The sequence below is a fragment of the Neophocaena asiaeorientalis genome, unplaced genomic scaffold, assembly GCF_003031525.2.
Source record: "Neophocaena asiaeorientalis asiaeorientalis breed wild unplaced genomic scaffold, Neophocaena_asiaeorientalis_V1.1 scaffold503, whole genome shotgun sequence".
Taxonomy (NCBI): domain Eukaryota; kingdom Metazoa; phylum Chordata; class Mammalia; order Artiodactyla; family Phocoenidae; genus Neophocaena; species Neophocaena asiaeorientalis.
The window spans coordinates 996,077-1,010,053 of record NW_020173710.1 but is presented as its reverse complement, the minus strand read 5'-3'; the positions used below and the strand labels follow the sequence as shown (position 1 = coordinate 1,010,053).

At 38.2% G+C, this 13,977-nt stretch overlaps 1 protein-coding gene across 5 annotated transcripts in view; it reads left to right on the top strand.

The window, feature by feature from the left end:
• The window catches only part of KLHL13 (kelch like family member 13), a 168,452-nt gene that overhangs the window by 89,848 nt on the left and 64,627 nt on the right, over nucleotides 1-13,977 (top strand). For 2 of the 5 annotated variants that reach the window (XM_024750599.1, XM_024750600.1), the window contains one exon: nucleotides 9,100-9,165. The exons of 2 other annotated variants lie outside the window; for them this stretch is intronic. In XM_024750599.1, coding sequence (XP_024606367.1) covers nucleotides 9,100-9,165 — 66 coding nt within the window. Of the gene's footprint in view, nucleotides 1-7,341; nucleotides 7,418-9,099; nucleotides 9,166-13,977 lie in introns of those variants that run through there. One more of the 5 variants, XM_024750601.1, reaches the window with a different exon arrangement.

Here is a 13,977-nt window from a genome sequence, read left to right as displayed (position 1 = left end):
AAAACTAAAAGCTGGTTCTTTGAGAAGATAAACAAAATTGATAAACCATTAGCCAGACTCATCAAGGAAAAGAGGGAGAGGACTCAAATCAAGAAAATTGGAAATGAAAAACAAGTTACAAAAGACACGTCAGATATACAAAGCATCCTAAGAGACTACTACAAGCGACTCTATATGTGATACACCATATTAACAAATTGAAGAATAAAAACCATATGATCATCTCAATAGATGCAGAAAAAGCTTTTGACAAAATTCAACAGCCATTTTGATAAAAACTCTCCGTAGAGGGAACCTACCTCAACATAATAAAGGCCATATATGAGAAACCCCCAGCAAACATAATTCTCAATGATGAAAAACTTAAAGCATTTCCTCTAAGATCTGGAATCAAATATCGTATATTAATGCATATATGTGGAGCCTAGAAAAACGGTACAGATGAACCGATTTGCAGGGCAGAAATAGAGATACAGATGTAGAGAACAAACATATGGACACCAAGGGCGGAAAGTGGCGGGGGTGGGTGGTGTGATGAATTGGGAGATTGGGGTTGAAATATATACACTAATATGTATAAAATGGGTAACTAATAAGAACCTGCTGTATAAAAAACAAATAAAATCAAATTCAAAAAAGAATACTGTCTTGATTTAGGCAAAAGATAATTGACATTTCCCTTCTTTATTGTAGCTGTTTCCTTTGCTCAGCTCAGTTATTGAGCCATTCAAGTCTCCATCCATCTGTCAAGTGAAGAAAAATGCACAACCTAAAAGTTATGAGTTATGTTTTATTCAGGGACCTCACTAAGGACTGTAGCCTGGGAGACAGCCTCTCAGAGAGCTCTGAGGAACTGTTCCAAAGAGGTAAGGGAGGAGCCACGATATACAGGAGTTTTTGCTTAAAAAGAAAAAGCATGTAGCTGGACATCAGAAGATTACTGCTAATCACAAAAGACAAAAATCTCAAGTTAATGATTTTAGTGCTTTTCTATGTATGGGAAGATGTAAGAGTCTGGGCTCATTGAAATTATTCCTTAGATATGTATCTTAATCCATCCTGAATTCCCCTCCGGGTACACTGACAGGGTGCCCGCATCGGCTGATGGCTTGATGGAAGGCAACATTCCTTGGATGCCATCAAACCAATATTCTGTTGAGTCTGAAGAGAGAGAGTACCTCAGTATCATTTAAAGAGCAACAGTGAAGGACTTCCTTGGTGGTAGAGTGGTTGGGAATCCGCCTGCCAATGCAGGAGACACGGGTTCAAGCCCTGGTCTGGGAAGATCCCACATGCCGCGGAGCAACTAAGCCCGCGCGCCACAACTATTGAGCCTGCAAGCCACAACGACTGAGCCTGTGTGCCACAAGTACTGAAGCCCGAGCGCCCAGAGCCCATGCTCCGCAACAAGGGAAGCCACCGCAATGAGAAGCCTGTGCACCGCAATGAAGCGTACCCCCCACTCACCGGGACTAGAGAAAGCCCACACACAGCAAGGAAGACCCAACGCAGCCAAAAATTAAAAAAATAATAAAAATAAATTAAAAATAAAAAAATTAAATTGACATGTGACAGATTAATAGGAGAAAGTCAAATTTAATTTTGTATGTATGAGAACCCCACATACATGAGAGGTTCAAAGATAGAAAGGTAAAATGACATATATATGCCATCCTGAGCTAGGGAATGGGATAGGGCCCTGGGGCTTCCAAGGATGGGAGGGTAATTCACATAACTATAAGAAGAGCAGATGTTGGGTAATTAGGTGTTTGCCCTGACATACACTGGGCCACTCAGATAAAATTTATCTCTAAGTAATAACTTATTCTGGAAAAGACCCCCAATTTAAATTCTTCTAGGTAGTTAAGGGAGGGGCAAACGTTTCTCTTGAGCCTGCAGAATCTTGATTGCCTTTAGCTCAAAATAATCCTCATACAAAAGTGGTACATTTTGGGAAGGCTCGTTCTGAACACCTTTAGAAGGATAAGACTCTTCAATGATTTCTTGCTTAATTATCATCTGAAAACAATGCTTAGTTGTAGAAGAGAGAACTTACCTCTGCTGACTTGATTTCACTAAAATTGCCTCCTATGATTGGGTTACTATATGTGACAGGCCCTGAGTAAAGTGTAATAAAAACATAAGAAAGACCCAACCACCACTCTCAGGAGTTTACAGTCTAGTGTATTGTTTATAGAAACAGTTATAATCCAAGGTGACAGGAGCTGTAATATTCGAAGTGCCATGGGAGTTTACAAAACCTAGCACCAGAATCTGCTAAGGGATGTGAGGGAAGGTTTCATGGAAGGAGGTATGGTTGGACACTTAAGTATGAGTAGAAATTGGCTTTGGTCGACAAGGAGGGCAGGGAATTCCAAGTGGAGATAATATCATATGTAAGGCCACTGGGGTGTGAGAGAGTATGGCGCATTTGAGGTCTATTGCAAGAAATTGCTAATTGAGGGACATAAGAGAGCTCTGCGAATTGGCTTTGGGAAGGTATTTCTGCCATAGGTGTACGTGGATCGTTCTGCACCTTTAGTCATATAGCATCCTATATCTTCATGGCCTATTCTTTCCGTCCTGTGGCCACTTACTTCCTCATGATCAGTGTGAGAAGACCCCTTTTTGGTGATGTTCAGGAGTCATGTTTGTCTCTTTTCCCCCTAAAATAAATATTAGTACAATACAGAGGTGACTAATGAACACTGAATTAGATGTCAGGGGACCTAAATTCTTGTTTTCCAGTTCTCTTAGCAGCTATGTCACTTGAGCCAAGTCATTTAATAAGTGTCTCTTCACTAGGAAAATGGGGATGTTAACATCTGCACTGCCCACCTCAGGGTCGGGGTGAAAATGAAAACGAGACTCTTAAAAATTAAGAGGTATTGGGACTTCGCTGGCGGTCCAGTGGTTAGGACTCCGCGCTTTCACAGCAGGGGCCATGGGTTCCATCCCTAGTCAGGGAACTAAGATCCCGCGTCCTGAATGCCACGCGGTGCCGCCAAAAAAAAAAAAAATTAACAAGTATAATAAACTTTTTAACTTGGAATTCTGTTGGGTGAGGCAATCACTTAACACTTAAGAGAAGTAAAATACTTTGTGGAGTATCTAGATAGGAAAATTAGGTTGAAAAGTTATTGACAAGTGGAAATATTCTTACTGCTTTATTAACTCCGTATGTCTGCCCTTCTGACTGTGGAATGTCGTTTAGCTTGTGTCTATGTTTCCAGACTTAACATGATAAAATTTCTTCCTTCCCAATCGTCTACCATGTGTAACTTAGCTTCTTTCCAATTCTCACTATAGCTATTAAATAGTGATGAATTTAAGACTTAGGTTGGTAAGCTATGAGTTGTTATATTTTATCGTCAACCTTGAATAATTGACATCTCTTAGGTAGTTTGAATTACTCATGACTTAGCCTCAATCATTTGTGTTACCATATAGTGGTATGACCTGAGTTTTGTTACATTTTAGGAATATATAAGACGGTTATGACTCATTCAACTAGGAATGGGAAGTTTTGAAACAGTGGCCTTCTACTCCCTTTGCCGTTTTTCCCAAGCCAATGACAGCACAGGCAGAGTTATTAGTAACAGAAAAGGAGGCTTCCATTCATTTTCTTCCTTTTGACCCCACCTTTCCCATGAGATAGAGTGGCCATACTACTGGAATCTGATAATTCACCTGAAATATACACTTCTGGGCTATAGACATATGAGCAATTGCTCCCAATATAAATACCCCTGGCCATCCCTTCTTTAGATCAATGTTTCTGAAAATATACCATCTAAGAATATTTCCACACAACAGAAAACTCTATAAACCATCCAACTCATCCTGCTGTAAGAAGGAGGATGAAAGAAGAAATGAGAAGAGTACTGCTATACATGAGATGACACGATGATGATGCTATTTTAAATAGAATGTAAGTGAATTATTTATACTTGATTAATATAGACCCTATCATCAAAACTAATGTCCAATTACTGTGGACTACCAGGAGGTAGTTACTACCCTCTTTTCGCCTTTTACAACTTCTAGATGAACTAGTTCATGTGAATTTGAATAAAACACCTGTTCTAGTTCAAAGCTAATATAAAATGATTATTGCTTTTTTTTTCTGCCAGGTCTGAGGGAAATACTCTAGCAATTGTTTTGTTTTCCACAAAACTAAATGTTGAAATGGTCTGGCTTATTCTCTCTTTGTTTTAAAATCTATGGTACCGGACTTCCCTGGTGGCACAGTGGTTAAGAATCTGCCTGCCAGTGCAGGGGACACGGGTTCGATCCCTGGTCCGGGAAGATCCCACATGCCGCGGAGCACCTAAGCCTGTGTGCCATGACTACTGAGCCTGCGCTCTAGAGCCCCTGAGCCCCAACTACTGAGCCCGTGTGCCACAACTACTGAAACCCACACACCTTAGAGCCTGCACGCTGCAACTACTGAGCCCATGTGCCGCAACTACTGAAGCCCGCGTGCTCTGCGGCCCGTGAGCCTCAACTACTGAGCCCGTGTGCTGCAACTACTGGAGCCCGCGCACGTAGAGCCCGTGCTCCACGACAAGAGAAGCCACCGCAATAAGAAGCCCGTGCACCGCAATGAAGAGTAGCCCCTGCTCGCCGCAACTAGAGAAAGCCTGCACGCAACAACGAAGACCCCATGCAGCCAAAAATAAATAAATAAAAATAAATAAAATCTATGGTACCATTGATACGTAGTTTTAAAACATTCTTCCAAAGACCCAGTGGATTAAATCATTTTTATGTCCCCTAAATACTGCCCTTTTTTGAAGATTTCTTGAGAAAAGTGTGGCACACATCCAAAATCACATTCTTCCATTTTTTTCTGTATTTGAATTTTTTCCTTACAAGTTAGCGGAAAGGAAAAGTGGTCAGTTTTTGCACTCAATAAACAAGAAGGTGTAGATAGATTTTATCTAGGGCATTTTTAAGTCATTGAGAGAATATTTTAAAGTATTAACTACTTTTTGAAATTATTGGCAGAATCCTCTTAACCCACTTTAACGTAAAGTGCTTGAAGAAGATGAAAAGATTTTTTATTGGCAAATGAAAGAAAGCACCATGGTTTTTGCATCATTGCATAAATGTAAGAAATTATGTATACGTAAAAAGGATGAGACAAAGCTGAATGCTAAATGCCAACTTCAACGAGAGCTTGTCCGTTTGACACTGAGCATAATGGGGTGTGGTTCCACAGCACGAGAACACTAAATATTTACACCCCAGCACACGTTTCTCTGGTAAAGCTTCTTATCCTAGATTAGTCTCCCAGCTAACACTATTATCCCTTTTTTAACAACCCCTTTCTTACACTTGGATTTTCTCCCTTAATTCTTCATGAGATTCTAAACCTTCTGGATCCAATCCCCTGTCCTCACTCTCCCATCTATTTCTGTGGTCTTCATGAATCCTTTTTGTTTATGGTATGGACCTTCAGGTGAATCCTCTTGTTTTACTGCAAGTAGTAAAGCAACAATAACAGCTCCCCCACCCCCAACTCTTTTCTTCCAAAGATCACAGCTCCATCATTTAGCTATTCTGTTGGTATCCATTTCTTATCAATTCTCTGGAGGTTTTGAACCAGAGCTGTGATATGTACAGCCAACAATGTTGCATAGTAATGCAGAGTTGCTGCCCAATCCAGATCTAGTTCTCTTACATCCATATTCTTTGCTTTTTAGGCTTGAGAGTGATGAAGAAAGTTAGTGAGATTAGTGTGTACCGTGAAGTCTGGGGAGGTTTACTTTCTTAGGCCACTTACCCTCATGCTCTGGCTTTTGCCTCAGTGTCTTTTCCTTGCCATCTTGCTTCACTTTATAAAGTGTCAGAAAAGTTCCTTGAACATTGTGTGCATTATGTGCTTTAGGAAGAATGCATAGTATGGTCCATGTGATGGAGGAACATTTATAAACTGTAGACTCAGATTACCATGGAAGACATCACAGAAAAGAATGCAATTTGAGTTGGGTCTAGAGGGATGAATGGAGTTTAGAAACGTGGACCGGGGAAGGGATTTCTTGCAGGAGGACCTCTGGAGCAAAGGAGAGGAAGAACAAAGCGGGCTTGTGAGGTATAGAATGGGAAGTTGGTGTTAGGAGATACTAGGCTGTGAATTAGAAGAGTAGATTGGCCGGCTTGTCTTGAGTTTTGCGTGTTGGGCGTAGTTGTTTAATTCCTTGAGTGATCCACTCTTTCAAGAAATGGCTTCTCATAGCTCATAGGATAAAATCCAAACCTCTTTGCTGGCACGTAAGGTCTTCTGTGATATGGTTCTGTGTATCTTAAAACCCACTCCCTTCAACACCATGCACCTGAAGCTCCTTCCATTTGTACTGAAGACTTTCCTGATTCTCCAACATGTTGTAATCCTCGAACCTGTGTGTGTCTCTGCACAGACTCCTTTTCTGGAGTCCACCTGGTGAATGCCTCATTCTTCAGCTTCGGTTGCAGCACTAATTTCATTGTTCCTCTGCTGCTGTAGAATCCTGGGCTTATGCTGCTAAAACTTCTACACCATATTTTGTGCTGTCAGAGTACATGTTTGCTTCCCTCACTCAACTAGAAGCTTCCTGAAAGCATGGGATTGTGTCTTATTCACCATGTCATCCATATCACCTAACAGAGTACCTACCTAACGTGTAGCAAGTTCTTGACGGATATTTGTTGAATAAAATATTTTCGGCACATTTAATTTACGCCATGTATAGTTGTATTTTAAGAGAGTCATCTAGAAGCAATGTGATTGCTAGATTAAAGACGGGAGACGCAGAGAGGCCAGTTATATGCATTTTTTGGGAAATAGTTCATTTGTTAAAAAACAAAGAAACAGTAGGGGTTAGATTCCTGGAAAATTGATAAAGAATAAAGGATAGGAGTTATTGGTTGGCTACTAGGGACTGGGAGAGGGAAGAGTTAAAGCTAATAAAGATTTAAGGTAATATGACAAATATCAGGACAGTGACCCTTGAAAAAACAAGATCAACATGTTTGGTTTTTTTTTTCTCAGTCGGATCTCCTGGTGTTAGTATTTGTCTCACCCCACCTCTGCTCTGAAGATGAACGCACTGTTCTTGTTCAGTTTACTGTAACTAAGCTCGAGATTCATGTGGTTCTGATCTTCATATCGGATCGGGAGTTAAGATAAGAAATGTAAATAGTTCAACCACGCTGACTACAATTTCCTACCGAGGGAAGGTGTGCGGTGCATAGGTTTTGAATGCATAAAGTGTTATACCAGGCAGATGCACTGGGGTGCGCTACTATGTAGAGGAGCCTAGCTGTGCATCACAGCTCTCAACTTTAAAACTCCAGAGAATTTGATGAGAGAGGGATCCACAAGAACATGACAAATGATGAGAGTTCAAACCTTAAGAGAAAAATGGGCTTATTGGTAAGAGAACTTCTTTTTCTTTATATACTGCTGTTACTTATTCATTAAAATGGCAAGCCTGTTGTTTTCATATGTGGCTGTGAAACGGTGTTCAAAAATCAATTTTATATGTATTATAGAATTCAGGAGACATATTGGTAACCATGGAAAAATCATAGGAAGCATGTGTAAAGCTTGATTTTTAAAAAAACATCACTAGGGAAATTCTACTTTATTTCAGATTATGGTATAGATTTATTTATATAGCTTAAATGTAATACAGGTTAAGAAATATATATTTTTTTAAAAGTTAAAATAAAGAATAGTGACTTGTGTGAAGATACATAATTTCACTCAGTTACCAGAAGGTGGCACACCAGATTCTTCTTAAATACACAAAAGAAAGGAATAATATTAATAGGAATATAAAATAATCTGTATTTAAAGATACTTTAATGTATTTTTAAGCCAAAAATATATATAATTGTTATTTGCTTGGTGAGGTTTATTGCTAAGATATGACAAATATGAATTTAACCCACTGTAGCTTTTTATGATTCAAAAATAATTTTTGTGTGTATAGTGAAAGTAGACTTTGAAATAGTATTGCCATTAAGGAGAAGCTGTTTTGAATTTATCATTTAAAAAGAAACACTTGCTACCTACCTTTTGCATAACAAGTCATTAGATGTAGAATAACATTCTGGATAAGGTTTCTGCCAAGGTCTTTTTAAAGATACTATTAGACTATGACTGATGTAGTTGTGACTTTAATAATGCAATAGTGCTTGTGAGATGACCCAGAAAAATACCAAATCTGTTTATTTTGAAGAAAAAGTTAGACAAAGGTAATGATTAGCAATGTTTACTTTCTCTAAGCTAATAGCAACATAAATGAAATAAATGTAAATAAATTGAATTTTGTGTTAGAGCTCCTCAAACACCTGCCAGCATACTTTAATGTTTTAAGCGTGTTGACAGCATATACTGCAGTGCTTCTGTAGTAGTCTCTATTTTTAAAACTGCATTCCTGAGGCAGTACCAGAAGTATGTCTGTTCATCGTTGCCTTTTGTATTAGCCCAAAGGAGTTAGGTATATGACAGAACTTCACAAAAACAAAATCTTCTCGTTAGGAAACAATACATCTATTTATATGTTTTTATTAATTACAAGCAGTATGAAAATAAGAAAAGTAGTAAATGAACCTAGAAGAACATTAGCCATCTGTTCTCTGAAAGCTTGTGCCATTTGCTTTCTGGTTTTTATGGCAAAACAGTATATCAGCAAAGAATTGAACTTTAGGCTTAAAAAGCTAGAAAATGACAAAGCATTCCAAGGCTGAGTATATATTTACTGGAAAAGTGTTTCCTTGTGTCCAGATTTGTCTAGTTTAGTCTTTTAGATCAGCTGCCAATAAATGTTGTATTCACTGTCAATCTTTATTCCAGACTTTCTGAAACATTAAGAGAGTGTAGATAAAAACAAATAGAATCTTATGGTTTGCTAGTTAAGGGTTTTTTTTTAAGTTAATTCACATATTTTAAAATTGTTCTGTGTAGTCTTAACTGTTCAGGATTTATAAATATGGTTTATTAATTTATAGCTAAAATACTTGCAGAGTATGCTTTGAAAATTTTGAACTACATACAATAAAGCCACAATTAACCAGATTTTTTTTTTTTTTTTTGCACTCCACTTTCAGGAGACGGAGGCAATTATCTTTAAAACAAGCCGATTTCAAGGATATATTCAAAAAATCAACTTCAGGGTATGTCTAAGGGTCTGCATTTTCTTCTACCTTTTTGTCAATGAGAATTTATTTTCATAAAAAGGACCCTGAGGTACTAGAAGCCATTCAGTCATCAAAGAAACTTTCAATAACGTCTAGGGTAGTGTGTTTATTAAGACAAAAAAAGAAATTATTTCATCAGAGAAATACCACACATCATTGTATTGTGCTTTATATTTTCCAATGTGCTTTCACAAACACAAGTTCAGTTGGTCCTCATCACACTGCTGTGAGTCTGGCATCTTCCCTATTTTACGGAGGATAACACGAGAGGTTACAGTTTGTGGCAGAGCTACAAGCAGATCACACGTGCCCAGCTCTGTCCTCTTCGGCACCCTTCCTCATTGAAAAAGTTTAAAACAAGTCTTTAACTTCTACCCTGTATTGCACAATCAGGGTAACTCATACTACCTCTGTTTCCTAATTGCTGTACTTCACAGTTTCCCACTTTGCATGTGTCTGTTTGTCCGCCTCCAAATCTGTCCGCCAGCTGGAGACCTTGCTTTCAGACTCTCCCAGACCTGGAAGGGTCTGGAGAGTGGGAGGGCAAGATAATAGCCATGGACAGTGGGGACAGACAACGATTGGTGAGCAGCCAATGCTGATACGCTGAGGAAGGCCAGGCACTGAGACAGAAAACAGAACCTCATTCTGACCGGGGTCATCCTGAGTGAGGGTGGGCCACCTTGACTTTTAAAGCAGGGTTTCTCCAAGTTGAGTGGACCAGGCTTGCAAATCAGCTGGAGTCCTTGTTTAACATACAGAGTACTGCTTCTCACTTCCAGACTTGTACATGTTCAGTATTCAGCCCAGATGATTCTTAGGCATGCTGAAGTTGGAGAGCTTCAAGGTGTAGGACGTTTTGGATGGACCTACAGTCTGTCATTCAGAGTGAAGTAAGTCCGAAAGAGAAAAATATCGTATATTAATGCATATATATGGAATGTAAAATTAAAAAAAAAAAAGGTTCTGAAGAACCTAGGGGCAGGACAGGAATAAAGACACAGACATAGAGAATGGACTTGAGAACACGGGGAGGGGGAAGGGTAAGCTGGGACGAAGTGAGAGAGTGGCGTGGACACATATACACTACCAAATGTAAAATAGATAGAGGGAGACGCAAGAGGGAGGGGATATGACGGATGTATGTATATGTATAGCTGATTCACTTTGTTATACAGCAGAAGCTAACACAACATTGTGAAGCAACTATACTCCAATAAAGATGTTTTAAAAAAAAAGGTATAGGACTTTTCTCTTGGTATACATCGGAAGGTAAAGAAGAGCCCCTTTTCTCTTGGTAGCACCCAAGTTCCATGTCGAGGCCTGTGGGGGCGGGAGTCAGGCAGGGGTGAGGAATGACAGCTGTTGCTTGCACACCTTGCTATATCTCCGTTGGAGGCCTATCACAATAGATGTTGTGCATTATGGTGACTGCGAGGTATTTTAAATAGGTTTGTGTTCGTTTTCGACTCGAGGAAGATAAAGAGCAGAAACATTGCCCCCAAAAGGTGAAAAACGAGTGACTTTTAATATTTTTAAGAGTTAACCTATCCCAGTTGTTTTCAATTTAATTTTTAATTTTTAAAAACACTAGGCTATCTAGGATTCTGGATGGTTAAGGCTTAACGGCAGCAATATATTTACGCTTACTCATGTTTCATATGTGAATACGCAGTCGGCCCGATTAGATTTTAAGGGATTTGTGGCTGGGGAACATGTGTTCTGTTGTATACTTGTAACATCTAGCAAAGTCATCACTTCTCGGTACTCACTGATGATTGAGCGAATTCAGCTCGCACGTCTTCCCTACAGGTTTTGGTCTTGGCATAGTGAGTGGATTGATTTTGGTGTTTGTGAAGTTCAAGGAGTCTATCTTACACTGTCAGGAACGGCTAATATACTACAGAGGCCTCAGTATAAACAAATGCATTTTAGTTGACAAATGCAAAAACCTGGTCCTAATTAATCAATTGGCTAATGCTTGTTCCCTGTTTAGAGTATCAGTTTAAGCTCCATGTTGCTGCTTCTTCACCCTTTTTGGAATACAAGTTATGTTGGTCTGTGCTTTACAGATCTGAATCTCAAAAACTGTTGATTCTGGAAATCCCTAAACACAAATGTTTTTGTTTACTGGCTGGACAGCATCAAACCAAGTGGCCAGACCCTGTAGTGGAAGACATAAAAATGCTCAACAGTGTCTCTGACTTAGGTCAAGCTGAATAAGGAATGAATGAATAAATATATGCTAGCTAAAGATGTATTTTACTCAAGTGTCGTATACCTTCAGAATTCCATGAGAAATGACTGATTATTGAAAACATATATTTGATTTTGAAGACGTGAAGTGGTTCTGAACTACTGGTTGAAGTAGACAGACTTAGAAAGGCAGTCAGGAACCCCAAATTTAAATTGCATCTAGCTAAAACCTAGGGTCAGCCTAGAAGATGAATTCTGTTTTCCTGAAGTCTGTTTTTCATTCCCTCATGTCAGAATCACATTTACTTTACTTAGTAGTACAACATGAGATAAAGGAAAAGAAAGGATTTCCCCCACCAGACAACCATTGCATCCAAGTAATGAAGTTAGACATAAATCTAAAACAATGCTGTTGTTAGTTTGTAACACACGAACACTTTATATAACATGAGTTAATGATGTCTTCCATCACAGGATTTTCGTAATTGCTAAATATGTTTTTGAGGCATAACAATTTTTAGTTGCATGCTAGCTTCTGTAATTTAGACTTGCTACCATATATTTGGCATCTTGCAGTATAAATGTTTCTATACCTCCCTCCCTGCCTTTCTTTTAAGAAAAAAGTCTTTAGGGAGTTCCCTGGTAGCCTAGTTGTTAGGATTCTGGGCTTTCACTGCCGTGGCCCAGGTTCAACCCTGGTCTGGAAACTGAGATCCCACAAGCCACGCAACGCGGCCAAAAAAAAAAAAAAAACTTTAGAATTTAAGATTACCCATGAGAAGAACTCTAAATTAGAGAATGAGAAGGTTCTCAAAATACTCATGAAAATAGAGGTATTGAACTGTTTGCTAAGTCTCTTTAATACCACCATAGTAGGCAGATATCGTAACTCTTAAATTATACCTTTAAGGAAACAGTTGGTCCCCATGTTATGGCAGTGGGTCACAAGGTTCAAGTTTGAAGTTGAGCCTTTTTTGGACTTTAAGATATTTAAAACAAAGTTAAAGCAATTGCATATAAAGGACCTTTTTCATGGAAAATTTAAGTAGTGTGGTATAATCTCAGTGAGTCAGGATTAGCTTTTCACGAAAGTGTTTTCTTCTGGTTAGCAAAATATTATCGTGATTACCCTAAGTATTTGTAACCAAGATTTACAAATACTCAGGGAGAAGAGGTGGAACGACTTAGGTAATCGCCTGGATCTCAGTTTTGCCTGTAACATTTATGGTGCGCATGTGAATGTTATAAAAACTCTTTAGATAAAAGGATATAAATACGATTTTTTTCAAGACAGTAGCGTTATTTCATTAATTTTAATTGGGATATTGAGGAAAATGTCTTATTCTAAAAGGTCTTTCAGCAACTCACATTTTTGTAAAAAATATAGGTATTACTGAAAGAATGTATAACATAGGAAATGTTGACTTTCTTTAACTGGCATGCTTTTGAGACTTAGGATTGTGATGTGCTTATTATTTTAAAAAGTTTTTCAACCATTATAGATAAACATTATTAGAAATTATTTACTCTTATCAACATAGTTCATAATTTACAAAAATTAAGATTGTAATATTGCTTATTACTTTGTCTTCGTGCACAGTTTGTAGTGTTGCTTCTATAGTTGATGCCACAAAGTAGTGAAACTATTTGAAAAGCTTTATATGCATATAATTTTTAGTCAGTAGAGCCATATTCTTAACTTTTCTTTTCAGTAACACTGCACATTTTAAATAGATTTTCATTTTGATAAGTTTGCAGACTTATCAAACAAACACATCAGAAACTCTAACAATAGTTTGGCTATTTTATTTACCAAATGTAGTTTAAGGAGATACTTAGGAAGTTGTTGAGAGACAACTAAACAGTTAAATTATTATTATTTGAGGTGAGAGCAGAGATTTTTCCTTAGAGCAATCCATCATCACTGTCAGTGATGCCTTTATTTTACTTAAGGAAGTATGTGTTCTGGGTGATTTTCTTCAACATATGCTTATTTTTAACAAGACAATGTGTATGTTTAATTTTTTTTCATTTTAAGGACTTTATAGCCTAAAATTATCAAATTAACAAATGGATATTCCTTTTACTTTGAACTCTGCTTTTAGTCATAGCAGAATCAATAACAGCATTTTTAAAACTTTTCAGGATATATCCTGGCTTCAGTACACAGTTCTTGTTTAACCACTACTCTGCTTATAAAAATCTCGCTTCCAGTCTACTCAACAAATACTTACTGAGTGCTTTCCCGTGTGCCAGGAATAGTGATCAATCAGGAAGATAAAGATTCAGGGATTCCTTCTTGAAGGAGGAGCATGAGTTTGGGGAAGGCATCTCAGGCAGACAAAGAAGCAAAGCTGGAGCACGGGGGTGTCCTAACAGCAGGCCTCTTATTGGAGCCCTGGATACATTATCCCTATTTGATGATCATAAACTGTCTCTGTAAATGGCTTTTTTCAACAATTTAAAATGGTAATGCAAAATCATGTATATAGATAGTATGTATGTGAAAATCATTGATTTCCACCATTACCCCTCCCAATACACCCAAACAATTTGATTTGGGGTTTAAGGTTTTTTTTTTTTTTTTTTTTT